Consider the following 27,422-nt stretch of genomic DNA (forward strand, 5'->3'; position numbering starts at 1 on the left):
ATCATTTTATACTTTGATTTTATTATTTTACATCATTATTTATTAACTTATATTGGAACCCAATCCAAGATCCAAATTGGATTCAAATTTAAAAAGCTCAGTCTAAATTCATCTGGAATTTTGAAAATGACTCTCTAACTCCATCCAAAAGTCAAATTGGAACCATCAATCTGTCCAGATTGAATCAGTCCCTTGATCAATGTTTCAAATTTTATAATACATTTAAACGAGTTCAATATGATACTGAATCTATACCATACCATCTTCCTTTACAATATTGAAGAGACATGAAACAAAAATTTCAACTATCCATTAAAAAATGTGGGAATACATGAGTGATGGATGTAATTTCAAGCCATTTTCACATGTTTTTGGAACTATAGATCCATCGACTCCTGCTGCTGCAAAATTAAAAAATTCACCCTGACTCTAATACACCAAGTGAAGTCTCCAATGGGATCTTCTTTCTCTATCCTTTTTCCTACTGAGTTGCACTTCAGATCATTCTGCTAGAAAACTGCTGCTTTTCTTCGACCTTCGCGACTGCTACCGTGTTCCCACCTTGACATTTTTAGAGTCCAAGATAACATTCAGGATCTTACCAGGAACATAAATTCTCTTTTTGATACTTTTGCCGTCCAAAAACTTGGACAGTCTCTCATCTGATGAAGCTAAGTTGAAGGCATCCTCCTCTGCACATCCTTCTTCAACCTCAATGGTACCCCTCATCTTGCCATTGATCTGAACCGGCAGGACAATGGTGGAGTCTTTCAGGTAAGCGGGATTGGCCTGGAATTGGAATTTTTATAGTAAGAAGATGGTTAATGGTTAACATAAAATAAAAACACTCTGCCTACTTCATATTTGTACTCATCAATCTAGCGTGTTAAGAAATTATTCCCATTCTATTCATATGATTTTGCTTCAACCACAAGCTCTAAAGATGGGATTTGATTTTCTTATCCATGTGGTGCTTAATCACCATGACGGGACATTTAACCAGAGCATTCGTTTTGGTCAATATTTATTGAACCCTACAGAGACATCTTGAAGGAGAAGACGAGTCCATACCTTAGGAAAAGTCTCGTAAGCCAATGAGCTTTTGTGTCCAAGGCGAAACCAAAGCTCCTCAGCCATGTGGGGTGCATATGGTGAAAGCAACAAAACAAATGCTTCAATGATTGATCTTGGATGTTTATCCCACTAAAACACAAAAATTCCAATGATGGGTTAGATTGCATGTGTGAAATAATTTGACAACAAACTAAATATGGGGACCTCAAGAAGAACAAAGCAATAGTCATGCCATGGAATGATGTCAATGAAGCGTAATATGGAAAATGATAAGAAAAGATGCCGAAACAACACAGCAAAATTTCCAAGTCTTGCCCATAAAGAGACAACTGGTGAAAGCATGTCTTATTGAAAAAACAGATTAAATAGACTGTATAGATGAACTCAAGTTGTAGAAGTCAGATGGTCGAAACCTTATATGCAGCATTGATGAATTCCATCATTGCGGAAATTCCAGTGTTGAACCGTGTCCCATCAATTTCCTCTGTCACCTATGAATCAAAGCCAGCTCATCCAATATCAGTTGGAAAAAACTAAAAATAATGAACCCCTAACATTATTATTTTCAATTAAATTATATTCAAACTAAACCCACATCTAGACTAATTGCATGATCATCAGTCATCCCTTTTTTCAGAAGTACAAATGAGGTTGCAAGAGCCAGAAACCGCAGGATTCTTCACCTCAATACCCAAAACTCTAGTCCTATGGATATAGCATATAGGTACACGATATACTTCAAATGCTTGAAATTCATGTCCCGTTTTTTCCTAAAAGGTTCAATCAAATGCCTATGTAGCGTTACAGCCTGGTTATTTTTTCATAAAACTGTATTTCTCCTTTCTAATCATGCTATGTCCATTTAAACATAGGTTTAACCACTATATTTGAAGATATAAAATGGAGACAACTTGGGCCCTGGACTCATACCTGCACCCAAGAACAATACCAGAGTCCATAACACATGCAAATATAGCAATTAAAGCAATACAAAATAGGTTTAGCAGTGTGGACAAAAGATTTTTGCATTCTGACAACACAATATGCTCAACAGGGTGAAGTGAAACAATAAGGAAAAAGGCAGTTTTAAAGAAAGTTGCGAAATGACCTTATCAATGCATCTATGAAGAGAACGAAGCTGATCTACAGTAGGTTCACCATCAACTACCACTGTTCCATCACTGTATGCACCATTAGGTAAAGGTGCACCAACAATCAACCTCCAAGTTCTACCCAGGAATCGATGAACACCTTCAATACCACTAGTATTCCAGACTTTTGAGTCTCTAAAGAGCAAAATAATGAAGAACCATGTTATCATGAAAAAAGAAGACTTTTATTGTTCTTCTAAATATGAAAATTTTCTGCATATTATTTTATTAATTAAAATTTTATATTACATTACATAATATAATAACAATAATAATAATAATAATAATATATATATATATATAAAGAGAGAAAGAGAGTGCTACCTAAATGGTCCCATGAACATTTCATATAAGCGAAGAGAATCTGCACCATACTCCAAAACAACATCATCAGGATTGATGACATTTCCCCTACTTTTACTCATTTTGTGTGCACGAGCAATCAAACGAATGTCAGGATTTTCTTTTAGTACAAAGTATTCTCCAGATTTTGTTACCTAGAAAGGAAGGACATGTGATTTATCAAAAATAAAAAAAGAACATGAAATGATAATGGAATATATCAAGAGAAGAGAACGGGCATGCATTTGTCTACACGACTTGTGCATAGAGAACATACTTTTTCCTCAGGTATTCTCTCTTGAGCTTGCTCGCCCAATGTAGCAGCAGTCTCTGCAGATATATAATTGCCATCTTGGTCTTTACACGCCATATATTGGACCTACCAGTTAGATCATTAGAAATTAAACAACAACAGAGCATATCTTCCTTAAGAACAAGCAAATCTACTTACTTCCCCAAGGATGATCCCCTGGTTTATGACGCATTTGAAGGGTTCTTTTGTAGACACGACACCAATGTCATAGAGAACCTGAATAAAGAAAATCCCAATAAGATATACTTAAGAGATATGGCAAGATTGAAAAGCAATTTCATTTTCTTTTCTTTTCATCTTTTTTTTTAAAAAAAATTTTGGTTCTATGGTAAACAAATTCCTAAAATAACAGTTTCACACAAGCTTTAGAAGTGACCTAAGGCTGGGCCCAAACAAGTGAAGTAAGACAAGTGCCATCATTTCTTGCCAAAAAAAAAAACAATCCAAAGCAACTAATTTGTCAAAAGACCAAGCAAGAATCTGTAACATTGCTTCTGAGATCAAGGTCACCTTCAGTTGGGTCAATAGATAAGCTAACTTCAAAGCAGAATTACTAGCCACTGGATAAGCTAATACCTTGAAAATTTTCCTGTGAATAACTTCCTTTCAGGTTATTAATTTATTTCACTGTATAGTTTGTGTTCAGTCTTAAAATAATGTATCGGAGAGAAGAATTTTCCTCCTCCTTTTCCTTATTATTGTCTCTCATCATGACCAAATATAACTTACTCTATATCAACTCTATCCCAAAATCCAAAACAAGATAGATTTGGATAAAAAACCTTATGCCAGAACCTAGAATAAAGCAAGTGAAGAACAGCATGTTCAGCACCACCGACATACACATCAACTGGGCTCCAATACCTATAGACAGCAAGTTGGTAAATATGGCTTAGAAATCAAAGTTTGATGTATTATGTTTTAACCATTTGGAAACATAATAGGTAATTACAAGACAATCATTACACAGACAAAATTAATGAGGAAGAATAGATAATCATATGGGTAAAATCTGCACTTACATTTCTTTCTTTTTGTCAACCAAAGAGTCCGAATTTTTTGGATCCATAAACCTCAAATAGTACCTGTTCATGAATAGAAGAAAAAATAGAACCTTGAATCTTATTGAAGCATTCCAGCATTCTATATCTGCATGCAGAACTGCAAAAGGTCCTACACATAATTCATTAAAGCATGTGCGATATCCAGGAAAAAATAGATAAAAATGACACTTCCAAGCACTCCAATACTTAAATGTCCCACAAATATGTTGTCACAAAAGAACTTTAAACAACTATGGTGGTAACTCCCACTGAATTTATAAATAAATAGTATGGCCCGTGATTAAGAAAAGAACTTGAGGTAAAACTATAGACAAGCCTATAAAAAAAATTATAAACAGAAATAAAACCAATGTATTGATGGCTACTCAAGACAATGAGGAAGCTAGAGGAAGAAAAAGGCAAAAGGAATAAATTCTCCTGCTCTTGGATATTTCGATATTTCTAGAATTCAGGATCTTCACCGCCAAAGAAAGGAGTACATCCATAAGATTTTCTACCATTATAATTGACTTGAAGCCAGTTTCTTTTTGTATTCAAAATTGAGTTCAGACTATGATTAAATGGTGACAAAGTAGTAAAAAGAGAGTCAAGCATCTAGGCAATCCACAAACCACCATTCACATGAGAAACAACAAAAAGGGCAGAATGCATACATCTAACCTGCAGTTATTAATTAGTACATTTATGAAACTTATAATACATGATTGTCTTTGGCCAGTCAGACTTCATCCTATTCATAATAAATGCCTTTTCTAAGCTTGGTAAACAATTAGGTTATTTGGTTAGGAGAACCAATGAAAGTAGTGATGAGGAAAATTTCTGAAAGCACTTTTGAACATTTACAAGAGAAGAGGAAAGAAAGGTTCTAAGGCCCAAGCCTTAACTTGAGAAAATGAGGATTTAAGTTCTTCCTAGGATCTTATGTAGTCAATTTACATCATGTTGAGTCCTAGTATACTTATTTTAGATGGAGGCAACTAAATTGGAATGGGCTGAATGAGCTGTCCCTGGTCCTATTTATAGTGTTTTAATAAAAACTAGGATCAGCTTTAGTAGTTTACTATTTATCATATTCCATTCCTTTTAACTTCTAAAGAAAGACCTTTCAGTTCCTATCAAGAAAAAAAGACCTATTACTATTAGCAATCAGAGTACTCAGTCTATATAAACTTATTTGGTCTTTAAAATTCAAAAATTATGATGAGATTTTGATAAGAGTTTTCAGCAACTAATGAACTTTCAGTTGTTTTCTTCCTACATCTGATTGCTTCAAGTTTTTTCTTTTCTTCTTTTAACCACAACCCACAACTAAAAGAAATTCTGAAGTGCTGGAAATCTAATTATCCAGCATCAAGCAGCATATTTTTTAGTACCATAACAGCAGAGATCCACTATGTTTCTCCTTTATCTAAATCATGTTCTGCAACTTATGTCTATTTTATGGGTCTCCTTGTTTCACAAGGAAGTCCTTGTTAAAATGAAGAAGACAAAGAATGTAATTAAATAAGAAAAATTACCAGCAAGAACCAGCCCACTGAGGCATGGTGCTTGTTTCTCGTCTGGCAGGTTTTCCAGATAAAGGATCTGTGGTTTTAACCTGGAATCATAAACATATGAGCATATTAATATCATGGAGACAAAGTAACCAGTCAAATCAATTATCACCAAAGTCGAGCAGAGAAAGTTAGGAAAAACCAGTGAGACCTATTCTAGAAAGTGAACACATAAAGCTGGAGTTACTTAGGCTTTTCAACTTTATACAACATATTGCGCCAACATGACATAAGTGAGGGTGTGAGATCCTTGTTAGAGTATATGACTGTTTAATTTTGATTGATTTCTCTTTTTAGTTTCAACTTCATTAGCAAATAATTACATTTAAAAAGGAGAAAATTTGCTGGAAAGTAAACTTTTATGATAATATTTAGAGACAAGGAAGAAAATAATAGGGACAAAAGAGAAAAGACGGGGAGTTCTGATGAAATTTTTTATTTCTATTTTTTTTCCTTTTATTATACCATAGCCAAGTGTTAGTAGCATTATTAAGATACTTTCTGGCTGAGTTCTAACATTGACCTGATATAGCAATTCAAGTTTTTATTTGTTTTCCCATGTTTTCTTAACAATGAAATAGAATCATGTATTCAGTAGGATAATCATTTTTCCTTGAACTGTTTTGAGATCCTGATTACAGAGAAAGGAAAGAAACTATGCTTGATTGCAACATATAGGAAACAATATCTTTTTCATCATATCAATGCATCGTAAAAGAGATCATGAAAAGAAGACATTTTTCCTTTATTGCAATCATTTACATTGCTATGTACCATGCCGCTATTCATACGAATTATAAATTGTACCAACAAACAGATCCATACACAAACGGTAAATGAAAAATAGTCAAACAGAACTGAGAAGGAAAACATACCCAAGACACTGCTTTTGATAGTGGTGGTTCTCCTGTTCCAGTGGGAGTGAAATCATCCAATTCAGGAAGGGTAAGAGGCAGTTCAGTTTCAGGAAGAGGAACACTTTCACCACTGTCATCCAAAAAACTAACAGGGATAGGTTCCCCCCAGTAACGTTGCCGGGCAAAAAGCCAGTCCCTCAACTTGTAGTTCACCTAAAAAAAGGTTGAGTTTGAGAAATTCAATTATAATAAATGTGTAGAAGCAAGTGACAAACCCTCTCTTCACCCAAAACATGCACATTGAGAGAGAGAGAGAGAGAAAGAGATCCAAAATGAGAAGCTTCAAGTAAAATTAGAAGCTTCATGTAAAATGAGATGAACACCTTTTTCTTCCCATGCGCAGTTTTCTCAGCCCACTCAATGACTTTGGAAGCAGCTACTTTGCTAGACAAACCATTAATGTCAAGCGCTGTTGTTGAACTTGACGAATTTATAATCAAACCCTCTCCTGGATAAGGTTTTTCAAAATCATCACCATTTATATCATTTGGGGTCACAACCCAACAAATTGGGATATCATATTTCAAAGCAAACTCATGGTCACGAGTGTCGTGTGCTGGTACTGCCATTATTGCTCCTGTACCATAGCTGTATGAAGAGAAAAATTTATATGTTCCAATCAATTTTAAAAACATAAGTTTAGGTTTCAATAGGATGAATTAGAATAATATACATTGTGGTTAACCAACCCATTTTACATTCTAGAGAATAGAAATAGGCAAATAAGCTAAACATGCATCCATAGATTGGGAATGAACCACACCTCCCCAAAACATAATCTGCTACCCAAATCGGGATTGCTTCCCCATTAGCTGGATTTCTTGCATAAGCACCACTGAAGACCCCAGTTTTTTCCTTCTGAAGCTCAGTCCTTTCAAGGTCACTCTTTCTTGAGGCAATCTCTTTGTATTCCTCCACCTGTGTTCAAGATTTTTCCTCTTCGGATTACCAATTTAATCAATCTTTACTGCTCAATTGGAAAGGAGAACAAAACTCACATATTTGCTTTGGACAGTAGATACTAAGGATGACAGCAAGAAATGCTCAGGTGCCAGGACAAGATAGCTGCATGTAAACTACAAATGATAAGAATAAATCCTAATGAAGTTCCAGTTGTTATTAAGGAGTCAATATACAGGTGTACGAAATCTATCAAATTCAAACAATGAGTGAAGTACAAGATGAATACGTTGCTCCAAAGATGGTATCTGGCCTGGTTGTATATACAGTAATTTTATTGTCACTTTCCTGGCCATCAGAGTTGAGCACACAAAATTCCACCTCAGCCCCTTCTGATCTCCCTATCCAATTCCTCTGCATTTCCTTCACACTTTCAGGCCAATTAAGATCATCTAAATCTTCAAGAAGACGGTCAGCATATGCAGTGATCTTGAGAATCCACTGTCGCATTGGCTGCTTGGTAATAAACAACGACACTGTAACATTATAAAACCATTCAAAAATATATAAAATAAGAGAAAAATATTGTAATTTGGATAGAGGCCAGCACAACATAACAAAGCATAAAACTGACATACCTTTCTTATTACTGGATGACCACCACGTTCACTTACACCATCTACAACCTCCTCATTTGCCAAGACAGTACCAAGAGCAGGGCACCAGTTGACTGGCACTTCAGCCTGAATATAGAATTAGTAAAACATCGGAAATCATTTTTTCAGGGATTGGATTTGAAAAATATTGTGTGGGCTAGAAATGAGTTCGCACTTGATATGCTAATCCTCTTTTTAGAAGCTGAAGAAAGATCCACTGCGTCCATTTATAGTATTCTGGTTCTATCGTGGAAATTTCACGTTCCCAGTCATATGAGAAGCCTAATGATTTAAGCTGCAAAGCAAATAAGATGCCAACATTTTGTGAAAAAATTGGAACAAGTTAAGATAACAAAAAGAGTAACATGTTATTCATAGGACTGACTTAATACGAAATATTAGAATCATAAACATTATATAACCCATGAAGAGTAATTCTAGTCCGCCATACATTTAGTTTATGAGAAGCAAACCAATCACAATGAGTAATTCCCCCATCAGTTGGCTACATGATGGGGCCCATACTCTGCCTCCTAAAGCCCAGTCACTTGATTGTATTGCACCATACTGACCAAAGTGCACTTGCCATGCATTTTAAAGATGAGAAGAGCTGTTCCTTTCCTTTGTCCCTATTTTTAACTGATTATGTTGCCGATCAATTAGCAAAACATGGAGTCAAGTAGATGGTTTCTTTTTAATAAGGAGACCTTTTACCCCCTTGAGTTGTACATTGTTTCTATATTTTTGTACATGTTCTTTTTCATCCTTGATCTAATATAGTTATCTTGTTGCTCTTGTTAGGGATACAGTATTTGCCCCTTCTTTTTATCATCCTTTGTTATTTTTGGAAGATTTCTCATCCATCACTTGTACTTATCAAGGAATTGTCTGTTTCTAATAAAAATGGGAAACCAAAAAAGATGAGAAAGGCCAAAACTCCTCTAAGCTCTAAACATCAAATGTTAAGACTTTATAAACTAATTCTACTCAACATTAGATTTTAAAAAATGATACAAAAATGGAGGTTATTAAAGAGTGTATATTAGATTTTTTTTGTTTTTAAAAAAAAAAGTTAGAACCATAATCAAAATTTTGATGTTGAGTTGATTACTGTACAAAACAAACTTTCTGTGAATAGATTAGTAAAGAAAAGGACAGTCCATGACCTGTGAACGGAAACGTGCAATGTTCCTCGTTGTTGTAATTTTTGGATGAGTTCCTGTCTGTAATACACGAGAGATGATTAATAATTATGAGCAACCTCCAAATGAATGACAATAACACAAACCATGCATCATAATCACAAAATAAACCTCAATGGCATATTGCTCTGCAGGCAACCCAAACGCGTCCCATCCCATTGGATGCAAAACATTGTAACCTTGCATGCGTTTGAATCTAGCAAGAATATCAGTGGCAGTATACCCCAATGGATGGCCAACATGTAACCCAGCTCCACTGCAGCAATTAATCAAACAGGAAATTGGTCGGTGACAACAAGTTCCAAAAGCCACATTAATTAGATCATAATTGAACCTAGAAATCCCATTATGATTCCAAAATATAAGGATATAATTTGATGTCTTCCATCAGTCCTACGGTTCATGGAATATAAATAAACTTCACAATGTTTGATAATAGCACATGTAACACATCTCAAGTTCAAGTCGCCGAAAGGATGCCAGAAGCATACAGCAAAAAGGCTCCTAGGAGATTACTACTAAGAAAAATGTACCATCTACAACTCAATCAGCAAATCCTCATATGACAGCTACCTGCTGTCACAAGCAAATCCTCCTTAGCCATTCAGTAATATATAGGGTCATAAGACCCACAACCTACCATCATGAAAACGAAAATGAGATTACAAATTTTTAGCTTTTAAATCCTCGAGGAGTGACCATAAATTATAAGTTGATTGTCGGCTCAATGCAATATCATGAGCTCAATTGACACTACACACTTAATGCATAATTGACCCATTTCAGAGAGGAAGCAGAGGCTATCTGCCAACAGGTCCAAACCCAAGAGTAGAAGCCACCAAGAATGCCAATGGCATGCCCGTCAACATCCATCAGTCTCCATATAGGTTATATGGCTTCAAATGACAGGTCCCTTCAGTGCTGGGACTTTGGCAAATGGGTCTGGCTTGAGACAGTTTCAAAATCCCAAACAAACCCAATTGCATTTAGCACTCGCAGAACCCATGAATCCATCTCATCAGGAAAATTGCATAAACTATCATGTTTTCCAGTCCAATTGTTCTTGGGATCAAATAGGAACCACGTTTCTCTATTTCTGGTTGAACATATACCTAAAAAAATCCACTATCTATCAATGGAGGAAGAGAGACCTGGGATAAGGGAACATGTCAAGAACGTAGAACTTGGGTTTGGAAGTATCAACATCGTCAGGGGTTCGAAAAGTGCGATTCTCCTCCCAAAATCGCTGCCACCGAGGCTCAATTTCGTGGAAAGGGTATGCCCTCCTTATCGACTCCTTACGATCTTGCTCCTCAACTTCACTCAATTCCTTAGTCGCCGAGTTCCTTATACTCCTGCTCACGCCATTCCAGACTCCCTTTCCGAAACAGCTTTTCCCTACGGCGACTGCCGTGGCGGCGGAAGTGGTGGTGAATTTCCGACGACCATAGGCGGAGAACGACAGCGCATGGCGATGAAGGGGAGGAGGTTGAAGCAGTTGAATGTGCAGTTGGGTGTGCAGCATTTTGGGTGAGAGTGTGGTGTGGCAGAGGATTGAAGTTGAACAGAGGAATGGAGATAATGCAGGTGATTGGGCCGTTCGGGTTTTGGTTTTTGGGCTTGGCCCACTGCAGTTTACAAGTAAGGAGGAGAAATGGGTTTAACCAGATGTCAGCCCTTCCAAAACTGTATTAAACTCAAGCTTTCCAGGCTTTCCAATTAGACCATTTCAAAGGGGTGGCCGCGTAAAAAATTATTCAAACAATAATATATGAAAAGGAATATTTTCTTTTATAAAATTTGTATTAATTGTCCTTGAAGCACTCAAAATTTAAAACTTTCCCTAACATAACATAAAAAAATAAAAACTATTATTATTGACACCATCCTAATAATATTTTGTATTAACATTAATATTCTTAATTACCACTATTAATTTAAAACTTTTCCTCTTAAATTCAATCATAAGAATCTACAATTTTTTCTATTAGTTTAAACGAAATCTCTCAAATAATCTATTCATTTTATTTAATAATTATTGTTATAATTTTATTCTTCTTCTCATTTAAACTTAAACTCATCCACCACATATGTACACACGACACGACACTTCTTTTACTTTTTGTTCTCTTAATCTTACTTTCTTCTCTCACAACTAAGTTACACAAACAAATACATTCTTTTTTCCATTGAGTGAAAGAATAAATAAAAACCTAACAGAGACATCTACAAACCCTAAATGCAAAATTTTTTAACTAAAAATAATTTCAAATATCCCCAACAAAAATGGCGAACTTGAAGAATAAAGAAAAATGAAAGAATTTTTTTTAGTTGATTTATCTTTTGATGAAAGAATTCTTGTAGCGGATCTTTATCTCTTGAGGTGATGAGAGAGAGGGAAAGAGAGAGCTATGTATTAGAATGGGAGGAAAATGAATTGGGAATGAGAGGTAATGTTATTTTTACTGAAATAAAGAAGGCGACAATCTCAAAAATGTGTTGTTTTTTTAAAAAAAAAAAAAAAAAAACAAAGACAAAAGGAGGTTATTTTTCTAATTTTAAGAATATTTAAGGTCTTTTAACCAAATATCTCTATATTTTTATTGTAAAATACTTTTACATGTATGACGATTCTATCTAAAATCAATGGATATGATAGAAAGTTAATATATAGAAGCCTAATAGAGCCTAAAATATAACGGGTTAATTGGTTCAAGGGGTCAAAATAACCCTCATATTTGCAAATATAACCCACCAGTCAAAAAGCAAAAAAATTGACCCGATTGAGATAAAAATGCCCTTCTTATTTTTTCTCTCCAACACATACAACTTCTCATTTCCCTTTTCCCCCTCATTTTTCCCTCCAAGACAATTTTCCTTTTCTTTTGTTTTATTATAGATTAGGTTCTAATTTTTTTATTCGGTCATTGGTTGCTCTTCTCTTTCTTTTCCTGCAGAGATCAAGTTTAACTTCTTACCATTGTTTCATCTATTTTTCATTCTTGGTCATGAAAATATGAAAAAAAAAAAAATGTAAGCAACTAACAATTTCTTTTTTATATCATCATTTTATTTCTTTCTGTTTCTTGAAAATTCAAAATCTCACTTCAACATTGTAGGTAAAAATAGAGACTCCATTGTTAGTTCTGAACAAGTGAAAAATTCGTTCAAAAAATTTTCATCTGAACTTAACAGTAGTTGAGTTGCATTAACAAAAAACTTAACCATAGTTAAGTTCACAGTAAGATATTTCACCTGAACTTAACAGTAGTTGAGTTTCATTAACAAAGAACTTCACCACAGTTAAGTTCACAACCCGAATTTTCACCTGAACTTAATAATAGTTGAGTTCCATTAACAAAAAACTTAACCACAGTTAAGTTCACAATCATTGTTTCACAGTAGTTGGGATTTTTGCTCAATAGCTTCACTTTCATTTGCTTCACTTTCTTCTACTTCACTTTTTTCTTTTGTTCGCAATTGGTATTTTTGCTTTTTGCCACTTTTTAAAATCTTTTTCTCCTATCACTCTTCAATGAACTCATTGTATCCTTCATGCTTGAAGATATAATATGAGATAACTTGAAAAAAAATAGAATAACAATTTTTTCAAAGATTCGAAATGAAACAGATGATTTCTAGGGTTTTTAAAGAAAACATGAGATTTTTGTTTTGTGCATCAAAGGAATATAATAAAATAGAAGAAGATGACAAAAGATGAGGACTAGTTCTGTAAATGAAGCAAAAGAGGAGATGACCTTTCCATTTTATGCACCAAATGAAGATAATGAAGTAAAAGAAGATAATGAGAGAAATTTTTTGAAAAATATGAGGAGTCGTTCTGTAAATGAAGAAGAAGATGAAAAGTTGTATGTGTTGGGAGAGATAAAAGAAGAAAGGCATTTTTGTCTCAACTAGGTCAGCTTTTTTGCTTTTTGACTGGTGGGTTATATTTACAAATATGAGGGTTATTTTGACCCCTTAACCAATTAACCCAAAAATAAAAGATTATTAATAGTAAAAGATAAAAAGACTTCTAAAAACAAAAGATTTGATGTCCTACCTTGGTGCCCAATTCAAATATGTGATAATTTTGAGAATAAGTGAATTGAAAAAATAGAAATTATAAAAAGTTACTCAATGCTATATTTTGAGGTTTTATTTGATCTGTTATGAATTTTTGTTTATTATATATATTATGTACTTCTTCCGTTATTAATTTATATTTCGACCTTAAGAATTTCTAAAAATATTATTATTTATGTATTTAGCATGGTTTTAAAAATATGAATTGGTCGGTCTGACTAGTCGAACTATCAATCAATCACCATTTTGGTTTTATTCACACTTTTGAATCGGCCTTGAACCATCAAAACCGACGATCGGATCGATGAACCGGTTGATCCAACCAAATTTGGATGAATCGGACGACTTTTTTTTGTTTTCTCATTTTTAAAATGACGTCGTTTTGATGCATTTTGCATCAAAAACAACATCGTTTTGCCCCTCAAACCCATCCCTTGCTTTATGTCCTAATGTCTATTGCAACCCCTCCCTCCAACACCTCCAGCTTCCTCTTTCTGCCAACTGACGACCCCATCCCAATGGCTATAATTTGAATGAATTATTTTAAGGATAAAAACTTTAAAATATCAATTATATATAGGAGTTTGTTATTAATTGAAAATACCAATTATGTACCAATTATATGCATAGAAGTTTATCAGTGGTTGAAAAGGAAATATGTGATAGAGAAAAAATATTTTTTTTGGTATCATAGTTAATTTTTTTTTAAAAATAAGATAGTGAATTAGTGATTTAATTACATGAATATTTCAATTAACATTTTACATGTGTGGTTAAATATGAACTATAGAATAAAAATTCAAGGAAAAGATTATGAGTCTTTCACTCACATTTTCATATTTTTTTATTTACTTTACTAGTTTATTTTCATTATTATTTATTTTAATTTTACAATTGTAGTTTTTTTAAATTTATGAGTTTTAAAATGTAAAATTTAAATTTAAATTAATGAAAATATTATAATTTTAAATAAAATTTTTAAAACATTGTCTTCCTCAAAATTTATTATTTTTATTTTTAAAATTAATTTTAATTTTAATAATATATAAAATATATATTTATGATGTCACCGATTCAACTTTCGATCTGATCAGTAAATCGTGAATTGGTAACTTTTTCGATTTAATGATCGTTTCGATTATGAAAATATTGGTATTTAGCTAGGCTATTAATTTAATATATTGACCTAAGTTAGAATAAAAAGATTTTATCATTTAAGCGAAGACTTTAGTACAATATGATAGCATGTGGATATAAAGGATGTTCCATAAAAATATCAATCATGTCCCTTATTGTTCATTTCCATTTTTATGTGTTGACTTATTGTAATTCTAAGGGTTTTATGGTTTTACCTTTTATTATTCTTACTCTGATATTTTGTTTGATGCATAATCACTTGAATATTATTCTAATTAGGTGATAATTATTTATAGAACTATTCTTCAAGATCTGTTTGAAAAAAAAAAAAATCTCAATCATGTCCCTAAATTCAATATTTTAAAATTTTCTCTTCCATTTATATTAGTAGAGCAACCCTTTCAAAAGATTTCTAGAATGGAAGATTTTCTTAAATTTGAAATATTGAGTTCTTAAAGTTTTTGTCAACTTTTACTCTTCCTCCTTATAAGGAGAATTTTGTTAACACTTAAATTGGATAGTTAAAAAAGATCAAGAAACCTATCAAGATTAAATAAGGTTAGTCAAGATAAGGATATGATCACATTCCCACATCTCTAGGAAATCTGTTTGAGATAGGATTCTTTGAGTCCCCTTGTATTTGGGGACCTTCCTTCTTGTTTGTATTTTGCTCTTCCTCACCCTATCTTTCCCTTTGGACTGAAGGGTGTGGAGAAGGTTGCTCATTGTGCAGTCTTGAAAGGTTGGGGCACATGGTGGGTGCTCATTGGGTAGGCAAATCATCCATTAGCTAATATTGAAATACTTATTGGTCATGCAACTCATCAATTCACTCTTTTGAATTGCTTTGTTACTTTTCAGGTTTGAAGGTTTGGAGGAATCTTATATTGGTTCATATGGCATCAAACTTTCATGGTGAAGTTTCTATCTTATTTTGTTGAGTTGAATTATATATAGTGCTTGTTTAGGGGATCATCATAAATAATTAAAGTGTCTTTCACTATCCTTTTTGACCAATCATAAATATACATATACACATATAGTCCACCATAATTCGGGTTTAAGACTTCTAAAAACACTCAATAGATTTACCTCATCACGTCTGTAACGTATGTGTGCATAAATGAGCATAAGCATGTATATGGTTTTCACACATACATGTGATGTGTTTACATGTCATAAGTGTTTTCTAAAAACATTGTCTAACAACCTCTTAGAGTACATTTGATACTGATTTTAGAAAGTGTTTTTTATATTTCTAACACTGTGAAAATTTTTATTTTTCAAATATTAAAAAGATTAAAAACATTTCATAAAAATACTATCAAATGCACTCTTATAATGTGTTTGATAGTGATTTTGAGAAGTATTTCTAACATTTTTAACTATTGTAAAAACTTTCAAGTGTTAAAAAGGTTATAAGCGCTTCCTAGAATCACCATCAAAACAAATTCTTAAGCTCTGTTTGGGAAGTGTTTTAAAAAATAGTGCTAAAAAATACTTTTTAAAAATCAATCTTTAATATTTGTAAAACAAAAGTTTATTTGAAAACTTAAAATGTTTTTAACTGATTTCGTTTTTAAATAAACATGACCTTAATAAAAAGACTTCAGCAATGGTTTACCTTTTTATAAAATAACATTGTTAAATTTAACCATCAATATAATAGCAATGTAAGATTATAACTTGATCAAACTCGATTTGACTAAACTTGATTTTCGGTATACTTATATTAATAGTTGATTATGATCTCAAATTTTGCAAGAGGGGTCTTATTTTTTGTATTAAGTCTTACTTAGATTTGAGATGTGATATTTTGTTCAAATATAAAGAGTCAAAAAATTTAACTTTTATCTTATATAATAGATAATAGTTTTATTGGTTGATTTTATACATTTTGTAATACATTTTGGTTCTTCATTCTCATGCTCGACTTAGAAATTTGATATTAAGTTGATTTAATATAGTTCTAATTCATACTCAATTTCTTGATAAATAAAGGATCTCTACTTTGTATTTTCTTAAGATACTTTGGCTTAAATTTTTTTCTTACCAGTACTTTTTACTAACTCTTTAGGATTTCTTTGCAGTATGAGTATAAAAATGGGCAAATGGACCTTGACACTGGGTAGATGCTTTTGGCGGCCTTAAACAACACTTTTCACGGTAACCCACCCTATCTTTTTTAAGTATTGACAATATAATTTTGCCTTCTTGTCTTCTCATACTCCTTTTTCTTTCATAATATTGATTATATGGTAATATCATTTAGAATTGTTTGAGGAATTAAAAGTGTGTTAGATAGTTTTTTTACTTGAAATGTTTATATATATATATATATATATATATATATTTAAATGCTTTTAGGAGAATTACCTGTTAAGTGTTTTTCTAGAAAACACTATAAGTTATTTTTAAATATTATGTATGATTTTTCAGATTTTTAACAGTATTTTTAAAATTTTATCAAACATCTAAAGTAAAAGTATTTTTAAGAATTACTGTTAAATGAACTCTAAAACACTTTTATTAGAAGTGCTTCCCTTAAAATGTTTTTTTTTTTTAAAAAAAATCTTTATATAAAATAAAACAAATATTTTGATAGCATTTTAATATTTGTTAGTTGACAAAAAGGTGGTTTCACTATGACATGATTACTAATCTTTTGAGAAGAAAAAAGAATAAAAAGAAATGGAAGTAGAATTAGAATGAAAAGAAAAGAAAATAGAATATGAGGACATAGAATGAAAATAAAGTTAATTATCACGCCTGTATAGAAACCAATAAAATATTAATATAATTTTTTAAAATAATCTTCATTTTAATGTTATATTTTAGGATGATGCACCTTTGTGAGATTTAGAACTAGCCAAAAAAAATGTTAGATATAAATAATTCTAATGACTTTTTAATTAAAAATATATATTTTGTTAATTAAGAATAATTATTAAGAAGATGTTTTCACTCTTTTTTACAAGAGTTTCATAAATCATTAGAAAAGTTTTATATGTATCCACCACATCTCTCTATACATCTACTTATTTTTGTTTTTTTTAAATAAACTTTATACGTGAAATGATCTAAATATCCTTTTTCAACCTCTCAACACCCTTATTTCTTCTTCATTTTTTTCTTTTCTTCATTTCCCTTTCAATTTTCCCCCAATTTTATTTTTTTTAGCTAGTTGTGAATTGCTATTAGGCTAGGTTATTATTGTCAATCACGATCAGACTATTTTGGTCGCAATTAGGTTGTTATTGTTGCAAAGGCTATTTTTATTGGTTATGATCAAGTTGTTGTGGCGATTAAGTTGTTGTTACCAGTTGAGATCATGTTGTTGTTGTCAGACATGATCAATCATGATCATGTTGTTTTCATTGGTCGTAATATATTGTCTCTGGTTGCAATTAGTCATGATCAGGTTGTTTTTGTCGATCGCAAGCAAGTTGTTGTTGTTAGTCAGAATTAGTTGCGATTAGGTTGTTATTGTTGATCGCAACTATTACCAATGGTCATGATCAGGATGTTGTCGACCATAATTGTTGTCGATTGCAATTAAGCTATTGTTGTAATTTGTAATCAAGTTATTATTATCAGTTGGAATCAGGTTATTGATATCGGTCAGAATTAGGTTGTTGATGTTGGTTGTCATCAAACTATCACCATTGGTCACGACGAGGATGTTGTTGCTAATCATGATCAGGCTATCGTTGTTAATTGCAACCAAAATGTTGTTGTTAGGCTCAACCATGATGTTGTTGTCATTTGTTGTTTGCAATCGAGTTGTTGTTGATAGTCGCGATAAAGCTATTGTTGGCTATAGCAATTAGGTTGATGTTATTAGTCGTGACCATGTTGTTGTTTTTTATTTCTATTGTTTACTATTAGGTTGGTGTTGGTAGTAGTGATCAGGTTGTTACTAGTAATCTCAATCAAATTGTAGCTAGCAATAACGATCATACTTATTGCTGGCAATAATGATCAAGTTGTTGGGGATAACAATTAGGTTGTTGTTAGCAATAGCAATTAGGCTATTGATGGGATCGTGACAAGGCTATTGATAGGGTTTACTATTGTTAAGAATTGTGATCAAGTTATTGTTTAAGATCATGATTAGTTGGGATTACGATCAGACTATTATTAAGGATCACGATCAATCTATTGATTGTGATTAGACTATAGTTGTTGGTCATGATCAGGTTGTTGTTAGGCGCAATTAGTTTCTCGTTGCCTCTCATGATCAAGATATTGTCAGTCACAACTTAAGTGTTTTTACCTATTGTGATAAGGTCAATAATTGAAATTTTTTTTCTATATATATATTGTTTCAAAGTATAAAAATAATAATAAACTTGGTTCTTCGTCATTTTGTTTCATTTCATTTTCTTCCTCAATTTTTTCTTTTACATTGAACAAAATTCAAGTGTACTATCAAGCTATGTGAATGGAGAGAGGGTCGAGAAGATGATATATTAATATAATCTTTTAAAATAATCTTCATTTTAATGTTATATTTTAGGATGATGCACCTTAGTGAGATTTAGAACTAGCCAAAAAAAATGTTAGATATAAATAATTCTAATGACTTTTTAATTAAAAATATATATTTTATTAATTAAGAATAATTATTAAGAAGATGTTTTCACTCTTTTTTACAAGAGTTTCATAAATCATTAGAAAAGTTTTATATGCATCCACCACATCTCTCTATACATCTACTTATTTTTGTTTTTTTTTTAAATAAACTTTATACGTGAAATGATCAAAATATCCTTTTTCAACCTCTTGACACCCTTATTTTTTTTATATTTTTTTTCTTTCCTTCATTTCCCTTTCAAATTTCCCCAATTTTATTTTTTTTAGCTAGTTGTGAATTGGTATTAGGCTAGGTTGTTATTGTTGACCGCGATCAGACTATTTTGGTCACGATTAGGTTGCTATTGTTGCAAAGGCTATTTCTATTGGTTATGATCAAGTTGTTGTTGCGATTAAGTTGTTACCAGTTGAGATCATGTTGTTGTTGTCAGTCATGATCAATCATGATCATGTTGTTTTCGTTGGTCGTAATATATTGTCTCTGGCTGCAATTAGTCATGATCAGGTTGTTTTCGTCAATCGCAAGCAAGTTGTTGTTATTAGTCGGAATTAGTTGCGATTAGGTTGTTATTGTTGATCGCAACCGTTACCATTGGTCATGATCAAGATGTTGTCGACCATAATTGTTGTTGTCGATTGCAATTAAGCTATTGTTGTCATTTGTAATCAAGTTATTGTTATCAGTTGGAATTAGGTTGTTGATGCCAGTCAGAATTAGGTTGTTGATGTTGGTTGTCATCAAACTATCACCATTGATCACGACAAGGATGTTGTTGCTAATCATGATCAGGCTATCATTGTTTATTGCAATCAAAATGTTGTTGTTAGGCTCAACCATGATGTTGTTGTCATTTGTTGTAAGGCTATTGTTGGCTATAGCAATTAGGTTGATATTATCAGTCGTGATCATGTTGTTGTTTTTTATTTCTATTGTTTACTATTAGGTTGGTGTTGGTAGTAGTAATCAAGTTGTTACTAGTATTCTCGATCAAATTGTAGCTAGCAATAACGATCATACTTATTGTTGGCAATAATAATCAAGTTGTTGTTGAGGACAACAATTAAGTTGTTGTTGGCAATAGCAATTAGGCTATTGATGGGATCGCGACAAGGCTATTGATAGGGTTTACTATTGTTGAGAATTGTGAGCAAGTTATTGCTTAGGATCATGATCAGTTGGGATCACGATTAGGCTATTATTAAGGATCACGATCAATCTATTGATTGTGATTAGACTACTGTTATTGGTCATGATCAGGTTGTTGTTGGGCGCAATTAGTTTCTTGTTGCCTCTCATGATCAAGATATTGTTAGTCACAAATTAAGTGTTTTTACCTATTGTGATAAGATCAATAATAGTTGTCGTCAATCATAGTAATTGAATTTTTTTTCTATATATATATATATATATATATATTGTTTCAAAGTATAAAAATAATAATAAACTTGTTTCTTCGTCATTTTGTTTCACTTCATTTTCTTTCTCAATTTTTTCTTTTACATTGAACAAAATTCAAGTGTACCATCAAGCTATGTGCATGGAGAGAGGTTTGAGAAGATGATATTTTGGTAAATATACATATAAGTTTATTTTTAACAAAAATGAAAAAATAAATGGATGTAGAGGGAGATTTGAGTGGATGCATTTAGTAGCATGGGCGTGACATATTTAATATGAATACCCTCAATTTATTCAAATAAATTAATATTAAGCCAAATAATCATTCTGTTTCTTGCAAATCTAATATAAAAAATATTTAACTCTTTATATAAGGCGAAAGCCTTTTTAAAGAAAAATAAGGCGAAAAATAAAGCGATTAGTAAAATTTAGAAAACACTTTTAAAAGTTGAAAAAATTATTTCTAACATTTTCTAGAGAAGTACTTATAAATGAATCTCCCCAGAATAATTTCACTAAAAATACTTTAGATAGAAATATTGTTAAATGCATTCTTAATTTATGTAGAACTACTATCAAATATCTATGAAATACATGCACAAACAACAAAAATTGGAACAAAGAGTTTAATATTACACAACATTATCATAAGATTGTCATACCTTATCGAATTCGTATAAACTTTATACAAAAGGGAAAAAGAGAATAAGTAGTACCATATGCCCAAATTATTGTGAATTTGGTTAATTAGGTTTTTTTTTTCTTTTTTTTTACTATTATTTTGGGTTGATCTTATTTTATTTCTTGCAAATTTAATGTAACATATGTAACATTTTATATAAGGCTAAAATTAGGTTATTACTTGACTTATATATAGTATAAAAGTGTAAAAAATGTATATGAAATAATTTATTTTTTTAACATTTTCATTTACTTGTAATTTTATAAAGACTGAGACTTTAAAACAAGTAAAAAAGTAAAGAATGATAGAATGCATTAATCATGAAGAAAATAATAAAATATCTACTTACAAATATCAATTATTGCTAGAATGCAATATCATAATTCGTCAAATATATATATATATTTGTGGCATAATCTGGATGCCCAAAAAAATACAATGAAAAAAATCATCCAAAACAGGTATAGGTATGGTATGGGGGGAGAGGGGCAAAATGCCAAGTGGCTTTATTAGGAAGGTTAGCTATAGACAACTCAGTTAATCTGCATTGCCTGCTGTGCCTAGAAACTGCACTACCATCTTGGGCTCCTATATACAGTTATGAGAAAAGGACACAAGGATGAACAGCCGATGCTTTTCAAAAAAATATAAGCTAAATCTGCTCTCTCTTAATCTCTCTTTTCAAGAGGTGATGTTCAATCTTCAGCCTGATGCCAGCAAGTAGAAATCTTTAAGAGATTGAGCCACTGCATATACAATCATTTTCTTTATCTGTTTGGCACCAAAGAAAAAAAGGCATGTTAAATTTGTTGAAATGCTGCAGCTATTATACATATACTGGAAAGGAGGCGAGGCATTACCTCGAGCTTGTCTTCTCTGACCCTGTGGTTCTTAGGAAGTTGGCGGAACTCCTCTGTCAGCCTGATGCATTCATGGATATTTTCTGGAGAGACGAAGTCCACAGCAACTTTTGTGCATGACTGCAAATGAGGGAATCGGTAAATCACAAAGATGACAAATTGATGAAACAGTTCTATTAGGAAAAATTAAAATGAGTTTGTTACCTTGAGATTTCTGACTTGATGTGGGCATCCTGCAGGAATGAATACTGCCTCACCAATTCTTTGTTCAAATGTCCAAGGTTCAATTCCTGAAGAAATGGTGAACATGGTCCTATGAGTTTTATGGAATATAAAATTTTAATTTAAGATCAAGATTGCATGTTTACAGACTCACCATATTCCTCCTTGAGTTTCTTCTTGTGCTCCAAAGTCAAATAGAATGATTGATCGTGAATCGGATGAACAACCTAATGACAAAACAAGGAGTAAAAAACCAGACCTTGGAGAATACTTGACAAAGCTAAAACTGAAAAATCTACTTAGAGGTTTACCCTGTTTACAGGAGAACAAAACACATGCCTAAATTCTTTGGAGTGCTTTCTAAGGTAGTCCTGTAGTTTGGGCACATCTTCCCTCCTGAAAATATCCCACAGAGCACTGCCGGTTTTCTCTGTCTTCCCTGGTGGGAGGAAACCAGGAAAGTAGGGCCCTTCTTCCTCATCCTCATTTTCTGTTACTGTAATCCTAGAGATAGGCAAATCTTCCTCTTGCTGACATGGTGGAACAAGATTTTCCCTCTTATCTTGGGCTCGGTGTTTCTTCTTCAACCTTTCAACTGCCAGGCGTTGATTGTCATCTAGAACTACCTCTGCAGTGTGTGTCAAAATATTCACCTGAAAGCATAGAAGATTCATCAAATGCTTTGGTTTTTGTAGGCAAGAGAATGAATAGAAACAATAGGTGTTTAAAATTTAAGCAGTTATGTTTAGAGACCATACTGCATCTGACATATCACAGTGAAGCTTAGTTACTGAATCCCCCCTGCCAAGCTCCTCAGCAATCCCATAAGCAATGTACGTTTTTGGACCCAAGTCTGGTTTGAGAATGGTATTTGGCAACTTTACAGCAAGGTTAAGGAAGCCAGCCCTAGGGTCTGTATATTCCTGAAATGGCAATGCGCTGATGAACTCATCACAGTGGCGAGGCAAAAGATTCTCAAATTTATCAGATGGGGGCCAGTCCTTCAGTTTCAGCATTTCAGGCCATAAATTATCATATGATCTTCCTTCTGTGTAGCCTTTGAAAAATTGGCGTGTACTGATATCTACCTGCATGTTATCACTGGTATCAGAATAAATAGAACAAAAATTGAGAAAGCAAACACAAAGATATTGGTCACAAAGATGGCTTTTATGAAGTAATTCTTGACTGAACAGTGTCAGGAAGGATGAAAAAACAAACCTGGCAGCTAGATAGGCATTCCTCGGCCTTCACTTCTGACATCTTCAAACTCATCTTGGAATCCATGTTTTCGCAAAGTGCCCGCCACATGACCATGGGCTCCCAGCTTAAACCAGTTGTCTGCTCTAGGACATTACAAACAATCACTGGTTCGCCTTTAGCCCAATGCCTCTGGAAGTTCAAAAATTCCTCCTCCTTTAAAATGTCATGTGAAGCTGGACAGTACAAGTAATTGTCATCAGTGCCTTCTCTAGAAGATGCTCTCTTCACCATCTCAGAGCCATTTGTCGAACGGTTCCTAGCTTGTTCAGTCCCAAATTTCATCATCACTTGTTCTGCTCTCTCTTTCAAATCTAAAATCCTGTCTTCCGGGAGGATATGCTTGAGCTGCAATAAACTACCACCACATCCACCCATTTCTTTTGGGGCACAGATAATGCTTCCATCCTTATTGGCATTCCATTCAGTCAATGGCTCAACATCATGCCCAACCGTTCCCATATAATAGGATTCTGGTAAAGGATCTTCGCCATGCATATAATCAAATCCTCTCTCCACATACTGGAAATCCACTGCAGTGTGCCTTAAAAGGTTTCCCTTCCGAATCTCCTTGCAACAGCTGAGGCAGAGCTCATAACAACATTTTGGGCAGCTTCGGTGGAGGTCAACAATTGAAGTTGCACAATGGTTGCTAATCGACGGGAAAAACAAGAGAATTAGATCTCACAGAACATAGTTACAATTACAAAATTAGTAATGTGGAGAAGAGTAATTACCAATAGACACGCTCATCACTGGGGCATGAAGACACTGGTATTGTAATTCCAGAAGATGGTATCCCTAGAAATAAGAATTCATTATTATCAATATAATGTAACAACTACAAAGGCAAAAACAAATTTCCATAATAGAAAATATATGTACCTTGAATATTAGCCTCAACCTCTATCTCCTGTGTTTGCTCTTCATAAATTTGTTTAAGATAAGGAAAAAGTGTCTTGATCAAATACAGAAGATGCTGAACCTTTTCACCATCACTGATATCAGTCTTCGCTGTCTGCAGTTGAAGAATATCAAACACTCTCTTTACATGGAATTTGAAAGGATGATCTCAATGTGATTAGATAAAACATACCTTAACCATCCCACTGGAATGCAGGCACAGGTTACAGTTGCAATTTCTACGGCAAAACGGGCAAAGCTCTGCAATTTCTACTTCTGATATGTTGGGATACCTAATTCCACAAGCAAAACAGATTGTTATATTAGGCTATATTAGGGAAAATACCGACAAGAACAATTTGGGATACCAGCAGAAAGGTTGTTACCATTGCTTGATGCACTGTATGCAATATAATTTTGATTTACATTTGGTGCAGGGAACAACAATTCTTCTATCGCTTCTCATACACTGATGGCACTTCAAACGATCTCCTCCATTGCCCTGATGAAAGAAAGAATTTCAGTTTCACACGAAAAAAAAAAAACTAAATTTTGAGAAAATAGGTAATGTGGATGTCCTTTATTACTTTCTTAGTCATTGCTGCACGTCTCCTGGAGCTACAATTGCTATTTCCATCACTACCCAAGACAGAATCTGATGAGGTTGAAGTCAATGAAGGAGATGAAGGATTCATAGAGTTCACAGACTTAAATATTTTCTCTTCTCTGTCACTTGACCCTGTCTTTTTCGTCGTAACAGCATCAAGATTTTCGGTTTTACGCTTCCTTGATTTGATCTTCATCAGAACCATTGCTTCGCTTTCGGTCCATTCAGTCATTACTAACTCATCTTCAGTGTCTCTTTCCTTATTTGGGGGGTTCCACCGCAAGGTTGAAGGTCTTCCAGCTTGGGAGCTCTTGACTTCTTGAGTTACCTTTGTTTTCTTAACTGAAGATTTGCCTCTCCTTGAAGGGGAATCCACATAATCTGGATCATCATCACCACCATTTTCCTCCTTCACCCGTTGCTGAATTTTTCTCTTTGAGTTTCTTGGAGCCCTTTGCGGTTCACGGATGGGTAGTTCTTGCTTCACAAACATTACAGCCATTCTCACTGTAGAATGAGAAGAAGAAATCACAAACTAAATACCAGTATCACAACCCAGTTACGCTCAAGTGTAAACAGCATTATCACTATACAGCATTGCTCAAAAAAATTTCTCAGCAACCAAACAACATTCAAAAATCATAATTCAACGAATTTTAAACGTACATTTTCCTCGAAGTACTTCTACATCAGATACACACAAACTAGATCCAACAAGACCGACTCTTACAAAACAGAGAGACGGGTTGACTTGGAGTCGACCCAAGTTGACCAAAAAGCCACAACCACCCAGAACCGTAAACCAAATTAGGGTTTTCAGAAAACAAAACCCAAAACGCAAACCAATCCATCCGAACTCAATGCAGTCCGATCAACAAAACCCCACCTCCGATTCAAGATTTCAGTTTCAAAATCTTTGCATGCAAAAACCAAATTCACACAATGACAATTTCCTTCCAGAAAAACGAAAACAAATACATCATGGCTTGATTCGCACTCACCAGATTACTGATAACAGAAGCTCGAAATCAGAGTTTTCAGAGGCCGAACTGCAATTTTGGAATTGGAAAAGAACAACCCAAGAACCCAATCCAATTATAGAAAAAGCCCAATTACGAGAGTCCTAGACGGGGAAGAAAAGCTTTATACAATCCCATAAGATTTGAGAGAGAGAGAATCTTAACACAAATAGGAAAAACCCATCAGCATTTTAAGGAAACATTGCAGAAAACGGCAAGGTTTCGGGCTCTCTAAGATTCGGGGGAAGCCCGAGGAAAATCGTCTCGGATCATCAATATTCCCCGCTCCCCCACGTGCAAGCAAAGGCGCGTTTCGTCCACTCTCCCAACCACTATGGAATTCTATACCTAGCTAACTCTCCACCCAATGGAAGCCTGACAAGTGTGTGGGTTGACTCAAGACTCCAGGTAAACGCCTTTGGTGGCCCCATTAAGCCCATTAAAGTACAAGACTGAAAAGAGACAACCCAAGTCATCGTCATCCCCAGAAACATAAGGGGATTCTTCTGGTCAAGAGCCAAAAATTCCATCTTTGGGCCCACCATAAATGTGAATTATTTAAAGCTATTCTTATTGCTGTTTAAAGAAAAGGTCTATAAAATTAGTACAAAACCCTAGAAATTGCTCATTCATTCTATTTTTTGAAATTAAATATGTTCATTTCAAGTTTGCCACTTTCCATAACTCAGTGAAAGAATAGATTTTGAAAAAAAAAAAAAAAAAGTTTGAATTCAGCTTTTTCAGAATTTTGGAAAAGGTACTTTTTAAGAAGAAATCTAGAAGAATGGTTTATTTGGTGGAAAATAAAAAAGAGTTCAAAAGTGTATTTTCATGTGTTTAATTCTTTAATAAAAAGATAAAAAAACATCTTTGTTCTAGAAAAACACTTTTTTTTTCCAATTATTTTCAATAAAAAATTTATTAAATATATTTTTGAAGTTGATTTAAAAAAAAAAAAATCACAAACAAGCTGAAAATCTGACATATGGGTGAAGCTTGAATTATTTTCTACTGCTTGGAAAAAGGCTTTAAAAAAAAAAAACCTAGTTGTGGCAAAAGAACCCTAGAAAAGAAGTCCAAATTCTGAAAATTTCTGGAAAATCAATTCATGGTTTTTTTTATGAACACAAAAAAAAAAAAAAAAAAAAAAAAAATTCACTCGGACCCACAAACAATAAGGGGGGAAAAAACCAACAAACAAAAACCCTTTTTTTTTCCAGAAAATAAGGAAAACCCATCTGCAGAAACCCACATTCATAAACAAAAAAATAGAAAAAAAAATTAAAAAAAAAATCACACAAAAACCCAGAAACAATTATCATAAACCCATTGAGAAAAATAAAAATTTGGAACATAAAATTACCTTCATGCTTTGCTCTCTCACAACTGAGAATATTGCAGACAACAGAGAGTAATCCCTTTTCCCTTTTCTTTTTTTTTCTCTCTCTTGTATTCATACAGTTTGCATTTTAGAGTTCT

The 27,422-nt window shown here is 33.3% G+C and overlaps 2 protein-coding genes and 1 long non-coding RNA gene across 3 annotated transcripts; 1 reads left to right on the top strand and 2 right to left on the bottom strand.

Annotated features, from left to right (window-relative positions):
* Positions 1-192: 192 nt before the first annotated feature.
* On the bottom strand, positions 193-10,728 carry LOC117923925 (leucine--tRNA ligase, chloroplastic/mitochondrial). The gene is made up of 20 exons (XM_034842420.1): positions 10,324-10,728; positions 9,284-9,428; positions 9,137-9,193; positions 8,146-8,265; positions 7,953-8,057; positions 7,604-7,827; positions 7,413-7,479; positions 7,178-7,332; positions 6,738-7,002; positions 6,373-6,567; positions 5,462-5,541; positions 3,903-3,965; positions 3,663-3,744; positions 3,019-3,096; positions 2,845-2,946; positions 2,550-2,722; positions 2,183-2,360; positions 1,488-1,565; positions 1,072-1,203; positions 193-789 (listed from the first exon to the last, which is right to left on the bottom strand). The coding sequence occupies exons 1-20, from the start codon at positions 10,695-10,697 to the stop codon at positions 547-549; spliced, it is 2,916 nt and encodes a 971-aa protein (XP_034698311.1). The 5' UTR covers positions 10,698-10,728; the 3' UTR covers positions 193-546.
* A 4,363-nt stretch (positions 10,729-15,091) lies between these two features.
* On the top strand, positions 15,092-16,559 carry LOC117922969. The gene is made up of 3 exons (XR_004652592.1): positions 15,092-15,150; positions 15,257-15,310; positions 16,486-16,559. It is a non-coding gene; the product is annotated as an uncharacterized LOC117922969 (long non-coding RNA).
* A 4,834-nt stretch (positions 16,560-21,393) lies between these two features.
* LOC117922968 (lysine-specific demethylase JMJ25-like) lies at positions 21,394-27,372 on the bottom strand. Its single transcript, XM_034841212.1, has 13 exons — positions 27,307-27,372; positions 24,905-25,431; positions 24,704-24,819; positions 24,511-24,610; positions 24,300-24,432; positions 24,152-24,215; positions 23,376-24,066; positions 22,913-23,242; positions 22,466-22,807; positions 22,309-22,381; positions 22,137-22,222; positions 21,933-22,052; positions 21,394-21,843 (listed from the first exon to the last, which is right to left on the bottom strand). The coding sequence occupies exons 2-13, from the start codon at positions 25,424-25,426 to the stop codon at positions 21,775-21,777; spliced, it is 2,646 nt and encodes an 881-aa protein (XP_034697103.1). The 5' UTR covers positions 25,427-25,431; positions 27,307-27,372; the 3' UTR covers positions 21,394-21,774.
* Between the last annotated feature and the right edge of the window lie 50 nt (positions 27,373-27,422).

This window comes from Vitis riparia, chromosome 10 (assembly GCF_004353265.1).
Source record: "Vitis riparia cultivar Riparia Gloire de Montpellier isolate 1030 chromosome 10, EGFV_Vit.rip_1.0, whole genome shotgun sequence".
NCBI classification, from domain to species: domain Eukaryota; kingdom Viridiplantae; phylum Streptophyta; class Magnoliopsida; order Vitales; family Vitaceae; genus Vitis; species Vitis riparia.

Bases quoted from the DNA above. Each gene is read 5' to 3' on its own strand.
- LOC117922968 (XM_034841212.1), bottom strand. From the start codon at position 25,426: ATGGCTGTAATGTTTGTGAAGCAAGAACTACCCATCCGTGAACCGCAA. The intron at 24,820-24,904 runs GTAATAAAGGAC...TTCTTTCATCAG, and splicing joins GTGCAGCAATGACTAAGAAA to GGCAATGGAGGAGATCGTTT. The intron at 21,844-21,932 runs GTAATGCCTCGC...GGTGCCAAACAG, and splicing joins TCAGAGAAGACAAGCTCGAG to ATAAAGAAAATGATTGTATA.
- LOC117923925 (XM_034842420.1), bottom strand. From the start codon at position 10,697: ATGCTGCACACCCAACTGCACATTCAACTGCTTCAACCTCCTCCCCTT. The intron at 3,966-5,461 runs GTAATTTTTCTT...ATTCATGAACAG, and splicing joins CAGTGGGCTGGTTCTTGCTG to GTACTATTTGAGGTTTATGG. The intron at 2,723-2,844 runs GTATGTTCTCTA...CTTCCTTTCTAG, and splicing joins AGAGAATACCTGAGGAAAAA to GTAACAAAATCTGGAGAATA.